The 24,867-nt window shown below is 31.8% G+C and overlaps 3 protein-coding genes across 4 annotated transcripts in view; 2 read left to right on the top strand and 1 right to left on the bottom strand.

The window, feature by feature from the left end:
• Positions 1-24,867, bottom strand: part of LOC107359838 (glutamate receptor 1-like) — a 46,388-nt gene that overhangs the window by 19,203 nt on the left and 2,318 nt on the right. The window contains exons 3-8 of one of the 2 annotated variants that reach the window (XM_015926420.3): positions 20,439-20,533; positions 17,865-18,018; positions 12,333-12,751; positions 10,649-10,858; positions 9,917-10,138; positions 9,604-9,822 (exon numbers count right to left, since the gene is read on the bottom strand). In XM_015926420.3, coding sequence (XP_015781906.2) covers positions 9,604-9,822; positions 9,917-10,138; positions 10,649-10,858; positions 12,333-12,751; positions 17,865-18,018; positions 20,439-20,533 — 1,319 coding nt within the window. The remainder of the gene's footprint in view (positions 1-9,603; positions 9,823-9,916; positions 10,139-10,648; positions 10,859-12,332; positions 12,752-17,864; positions 18,019-20,438; positions 20,534-24,867) is intronic. The other variant, XM_089268610.1, reaches the window with a different exon arrangement.
• On the top strand, positions 389-3,436 carry LOC149093374 (uncharacterized). Its single transcript, XM_089268704.1, has 6 exons — positions 389-496; positions 590-1,301; positions 1,351-2,403; positions 2,467-2,629; positions 2,727-2,836; positions 2,903-3,436. Exons 1-6 carry the CDS (start codon positions 389-391, stop codon positions 3,379-3,381), a joined length of 2,625 nt encoding a protein of 874 aa, XP_089124830.1. The 3' UTR covers positions 3,382-3,436.
• Positions 5,206-8,816, top strand: LOC112538567 (uncharacterized). Its single transcript, XM_025160242.2, has 4 exons — positions 5,206-7,597; positions 7,665-7,827; positions 8,036-8,145; positions 8,212-8,816. The coding sequence occupies exons 1-4, from the start codon at positions 5,311-5,313 to the stop codon at positions 8,688-8,690; spliced, it is 3,039 nt and encodes a 1,012-aa protein (XP_025016010.2). The 5' UTR covers positions 5,206-5,310; the 3' UTR covers positions 8,691-8,816.

Consider the following 24,867-nt stretch of genomic DNA (forward strand, 5'->3'; position numbering starts at 1 on the left):
TTTTTGTCTCTGTTTTCTTTACTCAATAAACTCAGTTTTTTGTGATGATTTCGAATGCCCTGTGAAGGGCAAAGTGGGCGAATTAAAAGTTCCGAATGTTCTCAGTTTGATTGATAAACAAACTGGTTATCGTGCTTCTGTTGAAGTCATTAATCCAATTCAAAATAATTTGATCCATGATTATTATGACGAGAAAAATAAAGTTGGTTATATTGATTTGGCAGCAACAATTCAAGATGAAATGAATCGACGTTATTATTACCATTCAACAAAGGAAACGATAGCTGTGCTATCAAGCCGTTGCATAAGATTGAACTTAACCCAAAATGAGAAGATTGGATCGATCAAAAATTGGTTCGAACCAAGTGATATTGTCGCCAATTCAGAGATGTTTAAAGATTTGGTTCATTTGGGACCAACAGGATTGATGATCTATGCCCATAATATAAGTGACAAAGCTTCCTTCATAGGATCTGAACTGATTGAAGGTCGTACTGTTAATCATTGGTTTTATTGTACCAACCCTAATGGACCTTACATTGACTTTTACTTTGATGTTAAGACTTCATTGCCTTATCGGTTCTCTTAGGGTTTCCCTAAATGGATTGAGACTCAGGTCATTTCAGGAAATGAAACTCGAACAGTAAAAAAGCAAGTTGATTCCGAGTCAAAATATGTTTACAACTTTTATATGTTCGAACCGCTGGTAATATCATCAAAGGATCCAATTCCTTATCCATTGGGTTATGGATGTTTTGGTAGAGGCACTCGTCCGACTACCCAATTACCAGATTTTAGTCAAGTTGACCAGTTCACTTTGGACATGGAAGCGGTAATCACCTATTCTGACCGTGACCCTATCAAATCAACTGCTCGCGTAATGAAACGAGGCGATATCATTTCATACGAAATCAAAGAAGAAAGTGGTTCAGTTCGATTAATTGAATTGCCTGTTTCTTTAGGACGATTTGAAGTTGATGAACACACCGGTCGATGTAGATATTTAACAGATGATTATTCTTCTGATATCACACTTATCACTCGCTGGCCTTTCCATGAAAATCTTGGTTTTAACCTACTTTATTATCTAGTAATGAAATCACCTGTAAATAATGAACCCCTTTTCATTGGTGAAGTGTCTCTAGGACCTTTGCGCGTGGAAGAATACAGAGCGCCCTTCTTCTTCTCAAATATGGTCAATGCCATTGTTGACTATTATTATACAGTGATTACACACTTATTTTTACAAAAAATAAGCGCCATCTACAACACTACCAATGCTAAAACGATCGTTACCATCGGTAGTATTGGTAGTGTTGTAGATGGCGCTCTTACTTTTGTAAAAATAAGTGTGTAATCACTGTACTCAGAATGTCAGTAATTCTGTTCCGAGTAAAGTCATATTCACCAAAGATAGAAGTGATGATTTTTATAACCATCCACATACACCAACTCAAGTTGAAGTAACCATAATTAATTACGAAGACACTTTCATTGATTATCAAGATCAATTCGACGTTTCTGGTTGCTATGAAGAACCAGGAAACTTTATTTGGTTTCAACTTCTCTTTTCAAATCCATGGATGAGTCAATTCGCTTTGCAAGCTATTAAAGAATCCACAGAAGAATACTTGACTTCATTCATTCCAATAACTCGCATTGGTTCGATTCATACACAAGAAGTAGATTCCAATATATATGTTACTGTTAAGCTACTCGATCGTGTACATTTCATTGATGCTTATGGTCGTTCTAATCGAAGTACAATTATCAATCCTTCTAACATTGTGAAAAGGATGAAACTCGAGGACTGTGAAGCGCTATGCAGTGCAACTAAAACGTGTTTTGATTTTAGCTATTGTTCCAATTATGACTGTTTAATACTTCTTAGAGATCATTGGGGCTCAGCTTCAATACAGGTCAAAGATGGGTGCAGTTCTCATCACCGTTATATGTATGGATCTGATGTTACACCATTAGTCAATAAAAATTATTTGTCGACTATGCCACACGTATTACAACAGATAAGGAATAAAGTCTCATCAGGCGACTTTCTTTTGAAGTATGTTGGGTTAGTAGCTGAAGATTTGTTCATTGTAAGTGGCCCTGAAGAGATTGGCGATATTTCCCAGGAACTACATGCAAGTGGTTCCAGACCTTTAAGAGCTGAAGATTTCCCGATGATCAAAACTGATCGTCATTTCAATGAAGCACAATTCAAGATGGAGAAAAGTACTCTTCAAGATTGTTTCATGGCTTGCTTGAATGATGATGATTGTAATACACTTTCATATTGCATCAATCAGAATAATGAATGTATTCTGAGTGGAGAAACACCGAGTTCACTGAAAGACGCATTTGAAGACAAAACAAGTCATGCAGATGGATGCAACATCTATCAAAGTAAATATTTTAATTTTAATAATTCATTTTTTAAATTAATTTCGACTCTTAATTTCCCTTTAGAATCGTTCATAAATCTATTCCATGAGTATCCTGGTAAAAATCTAGTTGTGGATGCCATCTCAACCGAATATGATGTATCGATTGCTGAATGTGCTAGCAAATGTGCCCAATCAAGTTCCTTTAATTGTGAATCATTCGATTACTGTAAAAATGGTAATAACCGGTAAGTTGATGGCATTAATGGTAATCTCGAACTTAAATTTTTGCCACTTTTGTTAATGAGTTTGTTTTTTTCTATTTTTTATTCCCATTCCATCCAGGAACCGATCTCTTTGTTTTTTGCATGTTAATCACATTGAGATAGATGAAACTCGTTTAATAAATATAACGAACTGGAAGTTTGCTGAAGCTGGATGTTCCCATTATTCAAGTAATAAAATCTTCGCTTAAAGTCTGGTTAATATTTACTAATTATCCAATCTTTTTACTTTAATAGAGAAATCTGAACTCGATTATGAACATAAAGTCGGACTTGCATTGAAAGATAACATGAAAGAATCAATTGTTGGCACCTTTGACCATCTACCAATAGAACACTGTGCTTCCAAATGCAATTCAGATCCTAATTGTTTTACTCTCGAATATTGTGAAATTACTGATTTCAACCCGATTTCGGATAGTAGTTTTTCCTTGTCAAGTTGTACATTAACCAATTTTAAACCAAATAACGTTAATCAATCTCAACTATTTGAAGAATCAAAAAGCTACAAAAAAATTTGTTCAATTTACATCAATCATAAGAAAATCACAGAAAAGAGCAAAATCGATCTCCATAAATCTGAATCATTGACAACATCGATGAAATCAAATAACTTGGCATTAGAGGTCGGGTTCGGTGCAATAGTATTTGTATTGGCGTTTTCTGGTGGATTCATTGGATTCAAATTTGCTGCTCGGAAAGGTTACATTTCATAGACCAACTTCTACTGGGCGTCTATTTCGAAATACTAAGAGACTGGCACTAAATCTTATTGAATTTTCAAAGTTGAAACCACCAATAAAAATTATCAATTAAATAAATAGGGATGAAATTAATACAAAATTAATGTAAATTAAATAAAATTATAATTTGACGAGCAAATATTGAGGGGCCTGCAAGTTCAACAGGCCTTAATCCACTTGATTTTGCGGATGTAGCATCAACATTGATTGTTCACTTTGTATTGGTTTTCTTTTTGTTTCATAATTTTTCCATTTACTGAATTATTTAATTTTTTTATTACCATCACTCAAGTTCTCAAGAAAAAAATCGAGTTGGAATTTAAAAAACAGTCTGGAATTATAACTTGGTTAGTTTATCAAAAAGATGGAGAGAATAGTAGACTTCTCACAAAAATTTATCAACGATATATTGACAATTATGGCTCAACAACGGATGACGTCAATTCGTTTAAAGTTGAAAAGCTAATTAGATACAGATTCAGACGGTGGCGCAGGATGAGGCTCAGAAGTGGACTTTTATACTATCTCGATCTCTAGATTCATCCCATAATATTAAAACAATGACTTTTGATGCAAGATAAAAAGTTATCTCAATCTATAGCGTAGACTTCACTTCAACTTGGCTGAACCAGTGCAAATTTTGTGCACCAACGCTATGTCATAACTGGATGCAAGATTGGAATGTATCAACCCCCTGAATCGACAACTATCTTCCCAGGCATTACAAGAATGATGGAATGAAAATTAAATATTAGCCATCATAAAACACTCACTTGACAACAAATCAAATACAAAGTTATAACTTTTTTTGTCTATTTCGAATCACTTCTTATTTTAGAATATTGTAGTAAAATGTAATAAATTGTGAAAAAATGATTGTAGTGTTACCATTCTTGAAATGAGTTTCAGCTCATTCTCTATCATTGTCGCTAAAAGCGAATAACATATTCGTAAATCTAAGTGATCGGTTGTACAGGTACACAAAATTATCTTTCTCGAAATATTATGATTGCTCCTTGTATTTTACAACGGAAAAAATCCTTTTCATGAAAAAAGAAGCAAGGTTTTAACTTTGACCTCGATTTTCTCGAAAACTGTCGATGGAAAATTTCAATAGCACTAATGGATTAAGTTTGATCCTTCACATTGTGTGAAGATTTTGTTATCGTTTATTTATTGCAATTGATTGAGGCAGGTTATATAATTATCAATCATCTCCATAGGAAGGTTATTTTTAGATTTTTAGGATTTTGATACAAAATCCTATTGAAAACTCTCATAGAAAATGCGCAAAAAGAAAGATTTCAAAAGCAATTAACCAGAATAATTAACTAATGATTAGAATTTTCAAATTTTTATCACTGATTATGTGGAATTCAACCTTTGGATCGAGGTTGCTTTTCTTAATTCAGAATTGTCGATCATGATTAACCCACAACAAAGCCTTTTTATTTTCTATTTTAATTTATTGATGCTATTCTTGAAACACACTGGAATATTTGTAGAGTACAAGGATAAGTAGTCATCGAAAAGTCTGGTCATCACAACTTTCAGGTCAAACCAAGATTGTTGGTTTCAATAATGATTTGAATTCAACACCCACTTTTTTAGGATTAACGTAAAGCTAGTCAGTTGAATTAATCCTTAATTAATCAAGATATTTACCACATCAAGGATTTCACACATTTTCACCCCAACCATAAATGAGATTATAACCTGCTATTGTTATTTAATCTATTGACGCCCCTTTCAGCGCTTATAAATTGTTGAGATATAATGTTCCGTGCAGAATTATTTGATTTCAGATTTTTTTAGAGTAAAAGTTGATTGGATGAGCTTCAATTATTTTATTTATGTAACTTTTCACAGCATCAACTTTAAATATCAACAAGAAAGTTTAAGATGAAAAATGTGTTCAACTTTTCTTTTCCTCTCTGTTTTATTTACTTGATAAACTCAGTTTTTTGTGCTGATTTCAAATGCCCTGTGAGGGGTAAAGTGGGCGAATTGAAAGTTCCAAATGTTCTCAGTTTGATTGATAAACAAACTGGTTACCATGCTTCTGTTGAAGTCATCAATCCAACTCGAAATAATTTGGTCCATGATTATTATGATGTGGAAAACAAAGTTGGTTACATTGACTTGGAAGCGACCATTCAAGATAAAATGAATCGACGTTATTATTATCACTCAACAGACGAAAAGCTTGCTGTACGAGAAGATACATGTACGAGACTTGATTTGACCCAAAATGAGAAGATCGAATCGGTTAAAGATTGGTTTGAACCAAGTGATATTGTCGCCAGTTCAGAGATGTTTAAAGATTTGGTTCATTTGGGACCAACAGGATTGATGATCTATGCCAACAGTATAAGTGATAAAGCTTCCTTCATTGGATCTGAACTGATTGAAGGTCGTGCTGTTAATCATTGGTTTTATTGTACCAATCCTAATGGACCTTACATTGACTTTTACTTTGATGTTAAGACTTCATTGCCTTATCGGTTCTCGTTGTATTATCCTGAATGGATTGAGACTCAGGAGGTCATTTCAGTAAATGAAACTCGAACAGTCAAAAAGCAAGTTGATTCCGAGTCAAAATATGTTTACAACTTTTACATGTTCAAACCGCTAGTCATATCATCAGATGATTCCATTCCATATCCATTGGGCTATGGATGTGCTCGTAAAGGTACTCCTTCACTCTATCCATTACCAGATTTTAGTCAAGTCGAGCAGTTTACTTTGGACATGGAAGCTATCATTACCTATTCTGACACTGATCTCATCAAATCAACGGCTCGAGTAACGAAACGAGGCAAAACCATTTCATATGAAATAAAAGAAAAAATTGGTACAGTTCGTTCCATTGAATTGCCTCTTCCTTTAGGACGATTTGAAGTTGATGAACGCACTGGTCGATGTAGATATTTAACTTCAGATTATTTGTCAGATGTAACGCTAATTACCCGCTGGCCTTTCCATGAAGATCATGGATTCAATCTACTTTATTATCTAGTAATGAAACCACCTGCAGGTTATACAACAACCTTCATTGGTAATATACCTTTAGGTCCTTTTCGAGTGGAGGAATGGAAAGCATCCAACTTCTTCTCAGATAAAGTTGATGCCATTGTTGACTATTACTACACGCAGAATACCAGTAACTCTGTTCCGAGTAAAGTCATATTCACCAAAGACCGAAGTGATTACTATTATGACTTTCCTAACACACCAATTCAAGTTGAAGTAACCATAATTGATTACGAAGAAGGTTCCTTCGACTATGAAGATCGATTCGACGTTTCTGGATGCTATGAAGAACCAGGAAACTTTACTTGGTTTCAACTTCTCTTTTCAAATCCTTCGCTGAGTGAATTTGATATGCCATCATTCAAGAACGGAATGGAAATATACTTGTCACAATTCATTCCAATAATTCGCATTGGTGAAATTCATGCACAACAAGTCGATTCTAACTTATATGTTACTGTTAAGCTACATGATCGTATTCATTACATCGATGCGTATCGTCCTATGAATCAATATACAATCATAAATCCTGCAAACATTTTTAAAAGGATGAAAGTCGAGGACTGTGAAGCGCTTTGTAGTGCAACTGAAAAGTGTTTTTCTTTTACCTATTGTTCCAATTATGATTGTTTAGTAGATAAACAGACGCATTTTGGTTCAGCTATATACGATGCCAAAGATGACTGCATAACATATTCTCGGGCTCAAGATCAATTTGATCTTATACCATTGGTCAATGAGAACTATCTGTCGACCATGTCTCACGTGTTACAACAGATGAGGGATAAAATCTCCTCTGGTGAGTTTTCCATAGGTGGCGAGGGGCTATCAGCTGAAGATTTGTTCATTGTAAGTGGCCCTGAAGAGCTTGGGGATATTTCACAGGAACTACATACAAGTGGTTCCAGACCTTTAAGAGCTGATGATTTTCCGATGATCCAAACTGATCGTCATTTCAATGAAGCCCAATTCAAGATGGAGAAAAGTACTCTTCAAGATTGTTTCATGGCTTGCTTGAATGATGATGGTTGTAACACACTTTCATATTGTATCAATGAGAATAAGGAATGTATTCTGAGTGGAGAAACACCGAGTTCACTGAAAGACGCACACGAAGACAAAATAAGTCATGCAGATGGATGCAACATCTATCAAAGTAAATATAACATATTAGCTCATTCATTCATTTCTTAAATTAATTTCGTCCCTCAATTTCAATTTAGAATCATTCATAAATCTATTCCATGAGTATCCTGGAAAAAGTCTAGTAGTAGATGCCATCTCAACCGAATATGATGTATCAATGACGGATTGTGCTAGCAAATGTGCTCAATCAAGTTCCTTCAAATGTGAATCATTCGATTACTGTGAAAACAATGCAAATCGGTGAGTTGACGGCATACATAATAACCTCAAACTGAAATTTTTGCTACTTCTACTGAAAGTGTACTTTATTGAAATATTTTGTAAGACCAAAATATTTTGAATGAGTAACAAGTAAGAATCTTTTTACAGATTTGAGAAGATGAACTTTACATTAAGACTGCCGTAATTTTAATTAATTTAAACAATTTTTAATTTTCATTCCATCCAGGGACCAATCTCTTTGTTTTTTACACGTTAATCACATCGAGATAGATGAAACTCGTGAAATAAATATAACGAACTGGAAGTTTGCTGAAGCTGGATGTTCCCATTATTCAAGTAATAAAATCTTCGCTTAAAGTCTGGTCAATATTTACTAATTATCCAATCTTTTTACTTTAATAGAGAAATCTGAACTCGATTATGAACATAAAGTTGGACTTGCATTGAAAGATAACATGAAAGAATCGATTGTTGGAACATTTGACCATTTATCATTAGAACACTGTGCTTCCAGATGCAATTCAGATCCTAATTGTTTTACTCTCGAATATTGTGAAACAGTTGATTATAGTAAATTATTCGATAGCAGTATTGCGTTGTCGAGTTGTACACTAGTCAATGTTAAACCAAATAATGTTAATCAACCTCAACTATTCGAAGAATCAAAAAACGACAAAAAAATTTGTTCCATTTACATCAATCATAAGAAAATTAAAGGAAAGAGCAAAACTGAGCCACAGACACCTGAAGCATTAGCGAAAACACCAACGAAATCAAACAACTTCGCATTAGCAATCGGATTGAGCACAATAGTATTTATATTGGCGTTTGCTGGTGGATTCATTGGATTCAAATTGATTGTTAAAAGATTCATTTCATAGACAAACTCATGGAAAACATCCATTAATAGCATTCAATACACCATCTAGTTCAATTTAAAAAATTTCATTGTTTTTTATTTGTATTTGTATCTGCAAAAAGCATTAAACTCTAATTTTGCGAAAGTACTTTTCAATCTGTTCATGGAACGTTTCTATTCAACCCGTTAAAACATGAGACATGAAAGTACAAATTCAGTCTAGTAAATAGTCGAAGGGAAATTTTAATCGAGTTGAACTTATACTCCAATTGATTGATTTTGCATAAAATGCAATTTTAAAGTAATTAAATTCCCATGTTTAGCCAATTCGGACTAAAAGTACGGAAAAGATCATTCAAGATGCACCTAAATCTACACCTTGTCTGTTATAGCGTCATCAAAATAGGCGAAACTTTTGCCCCGCATTTTCAACTGTTCAATATCAAACCCTTTTACTGTTTGGTTAACATATTGATCATCCAAGGAACTCAAGATTTCCTGAATGGCGTATCTAATTGAACTGAAAAATGCATTAATATTATTGAGTGAAAATTTGACACATTTTCAAGATTGATTCAAGTTGATATTGATTCTGGTTTTATATTTACATTTTTCAATCTGTCGTGATAAATGTTTCACTTGAATGGGATAAATGTAAGCTGAATGATATTTCAGGATAAACAGGAAAACATTGTTCCAACAGATAAAATGCAATAAAAATGTTGAGATTTGATTCTCAGGAGAGAGATTTTATCTGATCAAAAGGAAAACAACAGTAAATCAGATTGAAACGGTAAACACTGAATTAACCGATGAAATATTTAAAAGGCAAACAAACAGAAGAGAGAAAAGTTTGGCAAAACAAAAAACTGACTAATCCAATGTTTCCATTTTATACCATTATCGATGTAAAAACAATGTTTAAATCTATTTACCTGTTTAATCAATTCACCAACCATTCCGTTCCATCCAACAGGGGAGTTTTTATCGGTTCCACCATACCTTCTATCAGCCACAAGTTGAAGCACATAATTTATCTTCAAATGTTCAGCAATTAAATCTGCCAAATCTTTACAGTAACCTTCGAATCTATCATTACCTTCATATTCAACTCCATCTTCACCCACTTCTTTGTACATTAAGTAAGGTTCTTCCTGTGAATAAATATTTTCATTTGTCATTCTCATGTTTCGTTTAGACTTGAAGGTGAAAACCAAAGAAAATAAATTGAACAGAAAATTTACTCACAATAATACTCGTAACAATATAAGTTTTATTTTCATAATTGGCGTTATTCTGGTAAACTCGATGATAGTTTGCTGGAACTGAAGACATTCCTTCTTCTTCTGACCATTCAGCAATCTTGGTCATCTCACTATTCATTGTCGTTTGAATCATGTCTATTGAATAATTGCGACGAACACTTGAATCATCAAAGACAATTCGCCCCGTTAAACCTTCAATATTCGTCTAAAAAGGAACAAGAAAAAAGTGTTTGGGTAGAAGTAAAATATATCATTATTAGGTTGATCAGAATGTTCGCACAAAAAAGAATTCTTATTGTTCGTTGCTTGATAAACGCAAGTTAGCTCTAGTTAACTCTGTTAATCATTTTTTGGATCAAAGGATCATTCCGTTTTGGGTAGAAAGGGTAAGAATCGCAGTTATTGCTTGAATGTTGAAAACACATTTGACTTCAAGTCATCAAGTTTCTGTGAAAGTCTTATTGACAATCTGTCCCTTTTTGAAAAGCAATTAAAGTTATTTCAATATTTGCGCTAATTTTTGTTTAATTGTTTTAATTTGATAAAGTTTTTCGAATGCAATTTTCTTGTTAAACTTTTTGATTTGCCTAATAAGAAAATGAATAGAAATTTGAAACACTTAAAAAATGAGAAAATGTTATTTGAAAGGATTGAACCAAAAGCTTCTTATTTGTGGTTGTAGCTGAAATTTGAGCTGCAAAATCAATCAACTTACTTGTTTCAAGTATTGAACAATTAACCTTCCATGTTCCCAGTAAAGAGTTGGATAAGTTTCAGCACAATTGATCCCAGGCTTTGGATTGTTTCCATTATAAACTTCATTGTCACGTAAATTGGCATCAAATACATTGGGTCGATCGGTCAATATGCGATCCAGTGCATCAAGCAAGATTCGAGTTCCATCAAACATAAGAGCAGCATCAGCCTGGAAGCAATAAAACTTTTAAAACTTTGTTTCTTTCAACGAAAAAAGTAAAAAATGAAACTTTGAGATCGAAAGCAGAGACAAAAACATTGATTCACATGAGAATCAACAACTACTGGCAAAGGTAACTTGCTGAAAATGAAATATTGAAAGGATAAAGTATTGACGCAAGATGACATGGAAGACAAAGTGGTATTAATACACCTGAAAAAAGGTAATTTTGGGTTACATTCTTTGTACAATAATAATGAAGACAATGAGAGAAAATTTTTCTTCTTCTTTCAACTTTACACCGACTAAAAGTGAGAAAGATGTAAACAGGAAGACAGAAATGATGATAATTTTGTTGAGAAAAATTGTTCAATATTTTTCGATTAAAATGTTTTACCTTGATTGATGAACACACAAACTGATAGCAACAAGGGAACGAAATGATGATAAAGAAAAAAAAGATGTTCTAACAAGGAGGCAAAATGAGAGGAAAGAGAAAGAGTATAACAACAGAATCTATTCAGTGAAATAATAGATGGTTCCATGAATTGTGTATCAAGATGATGATGAAGGATGCAGAAGAAAAAGATGGAAACAAATCTGATAACATGGACCAAAGGTATGAAAGAACGACTAAAAATAGTTTTTTACTCGATACCAAATGTACATTTGAAACAAAATGAAACATTTTCTGGTCTTTTGTTTATCCTTTAATGTCAATTAAAATTCATTTCCAGACAAAACTTTCTCCTGATTATTGCTCATTTCATGGAGACTTGGTGAAACTGATTGAATCGTAAAGTGAGGAAAAGTGACATTTTGTTGAAACTAAATATTGACCCAGGTAACATTAGATTAACATCCTTTTACTGCATTGTATACTTAACAAGGGAAACATGAGTAGTCTTGGAAAGTTCAGTTATCTCATGTTATGAAGAGATTAATGTGTGAATGGCGAATACAGAATTCAGTTACAAGTTTGTATCATGTTTGCTCATAATCTAGAAATGTTTTCTTTTCTCTGCTTCTTTCTTTTTTTCCATTCAATTTTTAAAAGTAAAAAATGTTTTCTTCTTATATTCAACTGTTATTCAGTCAATTGTGACATTTAATCTCATGATGATGATAAAAGCATCCATTTTGCCAGTTGAAACTTTTTCTTCTTCGGTCAACATTTTTTTTACGATTAACCTTTTTTTCCCTGCTTATTATTACTACTTCATGATTATCAATAATGAATTATTCTTGGTCAATCCAATGATTTGTTCTGTTCACGTAGTTGATTATAAATAAAACAAAAGATAACAGTTTTCACTCCCAGTTGGGAGTTTTTTTATCTTTTTTTTCAAGTTTACTCTTGTTTTACCATTTGATAGCTAAAATAAATAATGAATTTGGTTGTATTTTTGCTCCTGTTTAGTTTGTTTCTTTTCTTATTTTTTGGTTTCATTTTTTCGCAAAACTTTTCTTTTGTTTTTCTTACCGAAATGTAACGATGTCCAGCTCCTGGCCAGTGGAAAGGATCCAATGCTTTCCAAGAGCTAATGAAAGTTCGGAAAAAGATTGAACTTCGATTGAGTATGCGAAATCCAGTTATATTGATGGCACCAAATTCATCAATTTTCATCCCTGTAAACTGGTCCATAATCAAATTGGTTAAAAAATAATGGAAGTTTCGTCGACCCATATAGATGTCGCGAACATGACGAGAGATCATTTCTTTGGCCACTTTAGCGTCACATTCGACGATAACATATTTCATTGCGTCCTTTTCTTTGTGTTCAATTGCTCGAAGGAAAGAATGGCCTTCAATACCGTTGGCGATTCTCTTCACTGCTCGCAAGTGAAGAGTGTGTCCATCCGAGTATAAAATTGAAAAGACGTGTTGTAATTTAATTAAACCTAAAATATAAGAAAATGCAAATAATCGTGAAAATCAGACTCTTTTGAATTATTAACTTCGAATCGAAATTGTAGCAGAAAAAGGTCTTTTTGTTTTCATTATTGAAGAGCGAAGAAAATCGATGGAAATTTTCGTTAGTCAAACTGGTTTCTCTTATGGAAAGTCCTGGGAATAGTTTTTTAAGCCGAAACTTTTATTATGATTACAAAGATATTGATATTGATACAAAATAATACTTTGTTGCTGCAAACTAAGCATCTCATTTTATAATCATTTGTTTGGTTCATCACTCATCTCTAAGCTGTGATCAAAAACTTTGTTCACAAATCATTGGAGTCTATTCTGATGGATTTATCAGGGAAAATTCAAAGAATTTTACCAATTAAATAAGCATTTGAAATATTTCAAAATCATGCATCATGATGTTTCTAAATTTTTGTGGCTGAGCCTGAGCAATGAATCAATCAAAATTTTAACAAATAAAAGTTAATTGAAAAAGTCCAATCAAAAACAGAATAAATATTTAAATTTTCTTGCACGTAATGTTACGTCTTTCAAGCAATTTCCCCTCTTCCACCTTTTCAATCTTCAACCTTAATAAAATTATCACTTTCCGGGAATTCCGGGATTGAATGCATGATTGATTCGCATTTGATTCTTGATAGTGAATCAAAGTGTTTTGAAGAATCCTGAATCAGCGAGCAGAAAAGAGCAGTAGAAACTGATAGAACTTTAAATCTGTTTGATTTTGTTCTGGTTTCAATAGCTTGGCTTAAAGGATGAAATCAGGTGACGATTTACTGAACAATTGAACTTGCGAATTTTAATGTAACTTTATCAATCAAATGTTCCAATTATATTGCGCGTTTCATTACAAACAATGTTATTATTCGTTTTACTGCAGAACTTTATCAAATTGTTTCCATGAAAAGAAAGATTTGACTTGGAGATTATTCAAGTCTCTTGCATTCAATAAATGAAGCAAACGAGCATAAAAAAGATGATAACAAGAAAAGTGTTCAACTCCCTTGAGTAAATTATTAGTTTGTATCTTTTGTCGGTTGGTTTTTTGCGCGACTTCTTTATTAGAACATTTAATAAATTATTTTTTATTCCCTTTTCCTGTTAATCTGATAAGGCAAATTTCAATTCCCATGAATGAGAATCTCTGATTATAATCATTGTAATTTAATATTGTCAATCCATTTATCATATTACAATAATGTTACCTTTTAACAACTCAATTTATCAAATAAAAACAAAATCCATTAACCTTCCCTTGTTGTCAATTGAATCCTCGATTACCATTCCTCTATTCTCATGATATTTTCTTCTCAATTTCATTCAGATTCATTCAATTAAAGCGTGTTATTCTGAGTCAACATTTAATGATCAAAACTTATCAAGAACCACAATCAAATAAAATACGAATTCAGATTTCGAGAAAAAAAACATTCTAAATAAGATGCAAATGAAACATCAGAACATTCAAGATATCAACTCGAAGATAAATTAATGCTCAGTTCTGAAAGTTATGAAGTTCGGACGGTTCAGATAAATTCAATATTCTGTTCAAATGGTCAAAGTTTGAGATTCATGATCAGGGCCTTTGAATGTAAACTCAATCGATGAATCTTGTACTGCAATGATAACTTCCAATCAGAGAAAAGATTCAATCAATATTTATTATCGTTAGTTTTGGGTCAAATGACTGAGCTAAGCTTTGAGGTTGCAGGTCAAATTACTGTAAGTAAACAGAGACTCAAGTGACGGATGAAAGATGAGCCAAATTGTAATCCTTGGTCAAAGGGTTAATCAAGATCAGTGGCAACGTTTGTTAAGAGGTGAGGTTATGTTAGGTCAAGTTAGGTTAGCAGAAAGCATTACTTCTCGATCATGTAAATCCACTGAGTATGTTTTGCAACCGAATCATTCAATTCTGCTCAAACTTATATCCATTTGGATTTTGAAACACTTAACGATAAACTTGTGAAATTGAAATGAACCCAGCTTTTGATTTTCCCATTGAAGATGATCTCAGAGATGGAACATTGTTGCTCTTTAATTCGTAAACTTTGCTCTATTTCGTAAACTAATTTCAACACTTTTCAATCTTGAACACCTTTAATCTACCTGCTCTCAGTTTATTCCCTTCATGAATATGCATGCTGTCATATGGTCTTTATTATGCATGGTAAGATGAACAAAATTATATCACACTTTTGCTTCAATGTGAAGCTTGGAAACTTCGAACGAAAAAAAATGTTAATGATGCCAGTGAAATTGTTTTATATGCAAATGTATGCATGTGACGAGGAAAATGTTGAGCTCAAGAAATATCGAAGGAAAGGGATGAGGTAAGGAGAAATGTTATTTTCTATTATCACTTTCTTGAAAGTGAACAAAAAATTTACTTCTTTTTTCTCTCTCTCTCTCGTCTCATCACCAACAGTAAAGAAGGATAATTCAACATTTATCTGAATACTCACTTTAAGAACACTTTACCAAGATCATGCAACTTCAATGTAATACGAAAATAGTGGAAAAGCAGAAAATGTTTACTAATAATAACGTCTACATTAGCCAAGTAAGATAATTGAATATCACTTTTACCATTCTCACTTCGCTTCTCAACATTATTTTCAGCATTCATGTTATCCTTTCCAAGTTTACAAAAAATACTCTCAACTTGATGATAATCAGCCAGAGTAGAAAAGTGACGAAAAGAAAAAGGTAAACATTTTGGTTGATTGGATCAATTATATTCTGCTTATTATCATGTTGATTGGGAAACTGATAACTGAGTAAACCTTTGATTCTGAAATTTTTCATTCCATTAAAGTTGGCAATAACAATGGACAGGAATGCTTTACAGTTCATTTAGTTTCATCAAACCAACAAATATTTGCAAAACTTGCTAATTTTCAAACGAACCAAAAATGACTGAACGAGGAAAAAAATTAAGCATCCAATTCAATATCTTAGTTTTGCAAATCAAAATAAATCATTCTATTAGGTTTTGTAAAACAATTGCATTCAGGAAATTTGATTTGCCTGAACAATGAACAATATTCTCGTGCAGTTTTTCTTCGTACTAAGATTTATTTCGAAATCTAAAGACTGCAAAATTTTGTAATAAAATGATTGAGCACCATGCAGTTTTGGAGAATTATTTAACCTTGTTTCAACGCAACTTCATTTTTACCAAAATTGAAATGTCACGGAATCGTGAAATGAACTTTTAATGGGTATTTATTAGCATAAATAAGCATACACGGCCACATAATCATTTATTTTTTATCATCAAATTGCATTCTAACAATCTTTATATTACAATAGTTATGTTCACTTTTTGTAACTTTACTGCAAATTGCATAAATTACTGAGCATTTTCGTTGAATCGATCATCGCCCAACTTTGCTGACCATTTATTATCAAATTTTCATGCAACACAATTTCATGTGGTCAAAGGGCTCGTCAAGTTTCAACAAAGGTTTACCAAGAAGCTATTAAGGGCGAAAAAAGCATTTACTCAATCAATCCAATTAATCCATCGAAATTTTTCATTCTTATATCATTTCAATCATATTATCGAAAGTTTTATCCTCTTCTCATTCCTTGGAACAGAAGGTAATACAAAGAGAGAAAAATGTCCAAAGTTTCAGTGGATTGTGCAGTTGTTCATGAATGAATAGATAAAATTCAATAAAAAAATGAAAGAAAAGAAATAAAAAGAAAAGTAAAAAAATTTGCCCAAAAAAAGCCTTATTGTATTCACATTGAAAGATAAAGTTTATAAAGATAAACTTTTACCTGGCAAAAGGTTGAGAATAATTTTTTATCATTTCATGATGAAGAAGAAAAAGAGGATTCTGATGATGATGATGGCAATACTGAGAAGAGGAAAAAGGTAAACCTCTTGAAGACTAAAATGAGGAAAAGTCACGGTTGAATGTTAAATTGTCATGACTTTTTCACTTCAACATGGTGTTGCTATATTGAATAGTAAAATGGAAAATTCTGAAGCAAAGAAGAAAAAAGAGAAAAAAAAATTCTCAACAAAAAATAATATAAGATGAGAGAAATGAAATCTCATGCTTTATTATTTATTTCCTTTAGAGTATTAATAGTTATCTTAAAGAGTCTCAAAGTGCCTCAGCATGAACTTTCTTTACTTTGAACAAACTTTTCAAATACTCAGTTTGAGTCCAAACTTGGAAAGTCAAAAGTATAAAGTTTTCATTCCTGAAGGTAATTTCAATGGTAATACAAAATTTATGGCAAAATGGGAGTAAAGAGAAATTCAAATGTCCAAAGAAAATATTTTGTCTCGAAATTGACGAAAATCTCATTATCAAATATTGTAACATTGCCACAACACTTTTATTGCACTGTTATCTCGTTATCATTTTGATGTTATTTTCTAATTTCAACTGGGAGTTTTTACTATCAGTTTTTTGGGGATTTCATTTTTTTGCTTGCTCTTATCACTCTAATAATATTGCCATTATCTAATGTAAACAGACAAGTTTCAGTTTCTTGTTTTAATAATAAAATTTGATTGTTATCACAGTTAACCGATAATTTGATAACTTGGAGTAAGCCTGTCTTGCCTTCCCTTGACTAGAGTCTGAAACATTATTTCCATTTATTATTGCTATTGAATGGATTCTTGCTTACCTAATGATCCATTAGAATGTTTACAGTTTCATATTCTGGGTAATTTCAATATTATCAACATTTTTCTTCTTCTTCCTTATTACATTTTATTAGAATTTCATCATTTTTATTATTTCTGTTTTCATGTTTTCCAGTTTTCAGTTGATCATTGTTCACTTGTAGATATTCACAATTTTATGATGAAGCAAAATGTTTTTTTCACACTTTTTTTTCACTCTTTTCTGGTTTGTCCATTTTATATTCACATTTGAATGAAAATTGTTTTTTGTTCAGATTTTGTGCAAACTGATAATCTGATTTTGCATTGATAAATTGACTGAATAATCTGATAACTTTTAGCTTTGTACATGAATTTTGCACCAAACAAACGAAAATTTGTTTCCATTTTCATGTGGCAAACAGATTGTTAGAATGGGTCAATTTTTTGCTTACCTTCGTCTGAATCGTAAATGTAGATTATGTCTTTCCATCTGTACAATTTTATAACTTCGACTATTGCTTTGAGATACTCTGGTCGGATGTTTAATCCAAAATTGGGAATATTTTGACTGTTTGTTTCCGGATATCCTGGATGAATGAAAGGCATCTGAGATGAAAAAAGAGAGGAAAAATTCATTCAAGTAACACGAATTACAGAAAATTTAAAAATAAGTGACGAAAATTAGTACACATAACTTGATATTTTTTGATAAAGTAACTTATTATATTTTGCACAACATTTCGAGAAGTCCATTTTAAGTCTGATCTAACTGCCGTAATTAAACTTCGAAAAAGTTGTTGAAAACTCTACCGATCATACCTTATGACAAGTAAACTTACTAACCCAATGGTTTTGCATCTGATTTTGCTCTAAAATCTCAAATCACACAAATGGTTCAAAATGTTACTTTTGTAACTTTCAGTCTTGACTAACTTAACTGTCTCAACTCGTTTATGCAGTAGCAACAGTTCATTTTATCCATCTTTCCGAAATAGTTTTTCTAAATAAAATGTTTAGATCGATGATTGGAATTGATTTCTACTGAATAAACATTTATTTTTCAATTTGATAATTGTTCATTGGAATTGAAAAAAGGAATAATAAATCTAATTCCATTTCAAATAGCAACGATTAAAGGAGAAAATTAATTACTACAAACTTTCTTCAAGAGCTGAGACTAATTCAAGTTTAAGCATTATTGATTTTTACATTTATAATAGTAAATTGCAATCGAATCCATGAGAAAAAAATGATTCTAAAGGATTATTGAACATTCATTTCACATCAATAATGTTCTCGATATATTTATAAGTTCATTAATGAAGAAAGGCGAAAAAGAGGCTCAATTTTTGCATGTTTCATATTTCATAATTTCACTCTCATCCCTCACTTTATGTCCTCAATTTTGCTGTTAAAATGAAAGATGTAAAGGTTGATCATAGCCAGCATCATTCATCTTTGATCATGAGAGGATCAAAAGAAGCAAGGTATTAAAAAGGAAAGGTAAGAAATCATTTTCTTCATTATTCACTGCATCATTATTTTCAAACTCTGATAATAGATTATCATCTTTATAGCATTTTTGTCACCACAACAAACTCGAATCAATTTCATGATAATTTTTCTGACCAAGATTGATGAATCATTTATTAACCAACAAACAAAACCATTTTCCCACTTGAACGAAAGTCATCATTGATGCAAAAATCATAAATGAAAATTCATTGTTTCATTCATTTTCCATAACAATTACAGTTTAATTGAATTTCAAACTGATGTAAAAAATCTCCCAAATTTACCTTCTTATCCATGTAAACATGATTTAATCGTTGAAGAGGATCAAGAGTCACTTGAGATGAAAAGCTAAACATGTAAACATTGGATGACAAGTAAAAGCACTAAACTTGGAGAAAAGAGTAAAATATTCAACTTCGAATTCATTTAGAAGTTTTTCCCTGAAAATTAAAATCTAATCAATGTTTCATTAAACCTAAAGTTAAATGTTCGTAGTTACATATTTGGTCCAGAAAATGAAGTGTAAGCTTGTATGAGTTTGGATCAGTCGATTGAGGGTTAAGCATGAAACAAATGTATAATGAGAATGCTTGAGGCTGAACAGAAAAAAGTATCTCAATGAAGTTTCAACTAGAAAAGGTTTCAAATTGAAGCTTGTCCATATCATGGATTCCATCATGAGCCTACCTTTACTTAAGAAAAAAAGTAAATGTTGACTCGTTTTCCTTTCATCAGTAAATGATTCTTTCAACCTTTTCTTTACCTGTTCATGTTGAGGTAAAAGACGAGTTTTCCATGTTGTCTGATAACTGAAATGTCTTGAAATGCAAGTAAAAATGAACAACAGAAGATTGAAAAGGTGAAAGATGAAAACAAATTTCGTCTCTTTACATCTTTTCTTTATCAAGTTTATCTTTTTTTTCTGTAAACTTCAAATTTCATGGTTTTGTTCATTTGTACAAATCATGTTAAGATGTGAAAAGATGTGAACATCTTTTCCTTTCAACCCTCAGGATGAATCTCATCAAGTAATAGAAGCAAGAAAAAAATGTCTGAATAAGTAAACTCGACATTTGTTTATTTTACACCATTTATGGATTGACAGTGAAAACCTTTTCCCAGTTTATCATGAAGGGTGAAACTGTCTAAAGCATGGAATAAGGTGAATCCAAAATTAATAACTGAAAATAAAAGAATGATAATCTTTCAGAATTTTTTTTCTCTTCTCTTCTTTATCCAAGTTGTAACCATGTTCATAAATAATGTAACCTTAACACTAACGTTAATCTAATAACAATGATGATGAAGATGATCAATAATTGTAAGGATATGAAATCAGATAATCGAAACAAAGTATCTTTCGCTTTCCTTTCGAAACCTTTTTCGTTTCATTCCAAGTTCAATCTCGTGATTGATTGTTTCCATTTCTTTAATCAATTGTTTTCTTTGTTTTCGTCGCAAGCTTTTTTCCTTCACTTAAGGTTAACCAAAGTGAAACATTTGCTACTTACCTGAAAGGTATTTGAATAAGAAACAAGAGTCTCATAAGATGGTCCAATAATTGGTGTAACAAGGGTAAATATACCTCGACTCAGCTGTAGGCACACTGTTGGAAGGAAAAAAATGTTTGATTATTATGATGAAAAGAAAATGGAAAATTTTTTCATCGAAAAGTCTCTAATGATTCAAATTATCGATACATTGTTACATGAACCACAATTTGGTTCATCATTAAATTGACATTTTTGTGTAACAATCTAAACTTATTTGGATTACTAATATTTAAGTCTTGATTTGATCTGGAAATTGCATGACATTTGACAATTGGAAAGATTTGGTTTTCTTTTGCATTCTTTGCACATTTTCAGGTAAAAGGTTTACCTGTTTTGGGCTGATTAGTTCAATTCTCAAACGAAATGAGTCAAATGTCAACTCATTTGCTGTTGTCTGCACTTTCCACCTTTACTAATTGTTGAACAAATGAAACAAAAAGATAAGTTAAGATCTTAATTGTCAACTTGGATTATGGTTGAGTACAACAGCAAAAGGGTGAAAATGTGTTAATTAACATTTTGTACAAAGAAAATTTTCTTTTACAGACTTTTTTTTCATTCTTCATTATCATCATCATGAACATAAGCACTTTGATGATTCATTGTTGATGATGTGAATGCAATAAAGGCTTAATTTTCAGGTAAAAAATAACCTCAAGGAAACCTCTTTACTCTTGTAGGTTTGATCAATAAAAAAGATGACTTCTAATGGTTATTAGCATTGAATGGTGATAATGAGTGAAACAGGAATAACAACCATGAATCCAGGTGAAGATTGAAAAAAATGCAAATAGTGAAAAGGCTTTTGGAACAATTACTTTGAGCGAAATACGATTTTTTGGTTAGAGTTAATCTTGCCATTTAATGAGGAGTAACCTCATCACTTTTGTTATATTAAATGTGAAACTCAGGCAAGGTGAAGGTGTAATGAGAAGAATAAGAAATATCTTGTTATCTATTCACAGGTAAATGCTCTTGTTGGTCTAGTTTAACAAGGTTAAGGTTGAGAGAAGAAGATGAAGAAAAAGAAGGAAAAACAACAAGAAAAACGATGATAATGATGATGATGAAGATGAATGTGCAAGTTGAATGGAAAGATTATTCAGCTTTTCTTTCTTGCCTTTTCCTCGATTATTCACTTTTACCAAGTTTCAGTTTGTCCACAGTTTGACACTTTTAACCTTTTCCATCAACATTTCAACTCGACTCTTGTCCAACTGAAATCGTTAAATGAATGTAAATGCTTCTTAATACAGTCAATAATCAAAGTTGAAACCTTCTGGGAAGTTAAAGTACAAAGGATCGAGAAATGGTTAACATTGGATAAAAAAAATCTTTTTTCTTGAGAAAAATTTTCTCTTTAAATTTTCTCAACTTTCATCAACTTAAATGATAAACCCAACAATTACCTTTTAGGAAAAGCATTACAACAAATGAAAACATGAAAAATCAATTGAAAAGGATTGGTAATTTGCGTGATTTGAACAATTTTTACAAGACAATCAACATTAATGATTGCATTTGGATTGTCTAAATATTGTTGGAATGAAAAAAACAGAAAATGTTTTCTGCTTTTGATCTTTACTCTTCATCTTATTTCGCTTGGAATCAATTTTTACTCTCAATTAGTTTGATTAGTTTAATTACTGTTTCAGCGAAAAAAAACATGAAAAGAATGAAAAAATTTCTGTCTCTGCTTCTTGTCATGAAAGTTTCCAAAAGCAAAGCAGAGTCTTGAAAAGGTTGCAAGTGACGAAAATTTTGATTCAAACAAATGCTTGATTAACTACTCAAAAATTTGCCTCCAATTGAACCATTGAACAAGTCCAATTGTAAATAATGCTTTACTCAGGGCTGTCGGTGAATCAACAATAAGTTTCACTGATTAATGCTGAATCTCTGTTTTCTAGCATTCCCATTGTCGATTGCCCTGAGCAATCTTAATATTCTTGGATTTATTTTTGTGGTTTCTTCTCTATTTACTTGATTCGATGATTTCCCAGGTTTTGCATTTTTATTCAATTTTCAAGTCTCAATTATCTTGAACAACTTTCAAAGTGAAATCAAAATTTCGATGTTTACTCCAACTTTCATTTTCCAATCTTTTGTTTGATCGTCAATCAATGATAATTATAATGAATAAATGCAAATTAAATGGTTAAGGTGAAAGTTTTGCAAAATGAATTTTTTTTCTGTAAATACTTTTCATTATGAAAAATGAGCGAAACCAAAAGGTGAGAAAAAAAGAAAATAAAAAATGGAAAAAAATTTCACTTGGATTTACTCAATGATTTACACAAGTTCATTGAAATATATGCAGACACACACAGCAATGCACATAATAACCTCAATTCAGCTCTAAATTCATGAGAATAATGTGTGTTTATATTCATGTAAGTTATACATGTATTTGATTATTTCACTCGGGAAAAGGTGAAAAGCAAATTTGAATTGCAAAAGTTGCTCATCATCATCTCTTGCTATTTATCCTCTTCTCTCTCTCTTTACTTTTTTTGCTTCTTGCGCCGGTATAAAATGAATGTTGATTAAGTTGTAACCATGAGTTAATAGGGAAAAAAGGGTTAAATGATTTTTCATCATCTTCATGATTCTCTTTTCAACTAAAGGCAATCAACATCTCATCCTTTTTCATTAAAATCATTCTCATATCAACGCCTACATTTTACATTCAATTCACTGGGAATTGAATGGTAAATTGAAAACACACAGTTAAATGAAAAATATTATTATCTTATTAACAATTTAATAATAATGTATTATAATACCTTTGCAAGGAAAAGAAACTTTCTTGTGTTATTCTTATTTTTCACTCCCAGTTGATTTTGATTAAATAACTCGAGTTAAACTGATTGATTAGTCAGGATTGGAAAGTTAACTGTAATAATTTATTTCAATCTTTATTTTTGTGCTTTGAGATATTTTGCTAGGATAAAAGTAAAACTTTTATTGAAAAGGTTTAAAAGATTTTTTGAGTTCAACTGAAAAACACAATGCTTTTGTTTGAATTTAAATCTAAGCTTTTCCATTTTCCCCTACAAATGTGGGCTTCACTGTTCAAGTTTAATTTCCCTTGATTTATTCATGTATTTGATTTGATTTGGGGTTTTTTTTAGATCAAATTTGTAAAATTCGCGGAATTCATTTTCTATTTTAACTTAGACTTTTGACTTACATAATACAAATAGATGCAATATTTATCAGGTTTGAATTAGTCAAAAGCATAACCGGTGAGAAATGGGATCACTAAAAAAGATGCAAAGGTAAATAATCAGTGGCAGTCATTCTGTAGTACCTTTTAGTTCACGTTTAGAACAGAATCAGTAATACGGTCATGCAAGGCAAGTTTAAGAGAATGCAAATGAAAATTTTCTATAAGTAAATCAATTTTTTTATGCAAAAAGAACAAATAAAATGAAATTGAGAAAAAATTCACAAATGTAGAGCATCAGATTTTGCTAAATCTCAGTTCGAAATTCCATCTCGAATTTCAGGGTTCCTAAATGTGGCGTAAGTGCTTAATGTCCATATGGGATGTACCGAGATTTTTCTACTTTCTCTTCGAGAAATTTGAATCTTTATCCTTGAAAAAGAAGTCAAACACTCAGGACTATTTATGTAATGGCTCCAACCCATCAGCTTGACTTGAAGATCCGCGTTGTGATTTTAAATCTTTAGAAGCAGAAATCGAATCAGTTTGTGGTCTGATTCCATATTTTCTATAATGTATGCATAACTCACGGACGATTGATGCAATAAACCTCAGTTTTGAAACATGAACTTCTGTAATCTCGATACTGATTTGAAATAACGATTGAAGAATCGTTATTTCGAATGCCCCCGACATGAATGTCAATGTCCCTGTGGTTGATATATATAACTTCATGTATTATATTTCCGTAGCTACCAGTTGAGATTGCAATTCTACAACCAAGATGCTGGTTGAAAAAATCCCTGAGCTGTGGGTAACGCACTCGCACGTTGTTCAATACGTAAATATCACTAACAAAATCAGTACGACGAACGATAGCACGTGTTTTGAGTAGAAACAAATTAGAAGCAAAAGGTGAGCGAAAGGGACGAGATTGTGGAATGATTAAAAAGTATTACATATTCACCAGACATGTTGCACAAACTTGACAGGATGTAACACATGAATAACACATTCAAGGTCAATGTGTTATTAGACCTCTAATTGACATTTGGGAGTCATTTTCTGAGAATACAAAACTGCCAGATCGGTTTATGTTAATCACATATTCATACCATTGAAAAAATCATTGAATTTCTCACAAAACCAATTGATTAACTGAACGGTATGCAATAATTCATATTCTTTGACTAGTAATAGGTATGAATGTCTAACAAA

This window comes from Tetranychus urticae, chromosome 3 (genome assembly GCF_039701765.1).
Source record: "Tetranychus urticae isolate SD_2017Ah chromosome 3, NJAU_TeUrti_SD_1.0, whole genome shotgun sequence".
Taxonomy (NCBI): domain Eukaryota; kingdom Metazoa; phylum Arthropoda; class Arachnida; order Trombidiformes; family Tetranychidae; genus Tetranychus; species Tetranychus urticae.

Coding starts and splice junctions, on each gene's coding strand:
- LOC149093374 (XM_089268704.1), top strand. CDS start 389: ATGTTTAAAGATTTGGTTCATTTGGGACCAACAGGATTGATGATCTAT. Junction 497..589: donor AACTGATTGAAGGTCGTACT/GTTAATCATTGG, acceptor CGGTTCTCTTAG/GGTTTCCCTAAATGGATTGA. Junction 1,302..1,350: donor TAAAACGATCGTTACCATCG/GTAGTATTGGTA, acceptor TGTAAAAATAAG/TGTGTAATCACTGTACTCAG.
- LOC112538567 (XM_025160242.2), top strand. CDS start 5,311: ATGAAAAATGTGTTCAACTTTTCTTTTCCTCTCTGTTTTATTTACTTG. Junction 7,598..7,664: donor TGGATGCAACATCTATCAAA/GTAAATATAACA, acceptor ATTTCAATTTAG/AATCATTCATAAATCTATTC. Junction 8,146..8,211: donor TGGATGTTCCCATTATTCAA/GTAATAAAATCT, acceptor TTACTTTAATAG/AGAAATCTGAACTCGATTAT.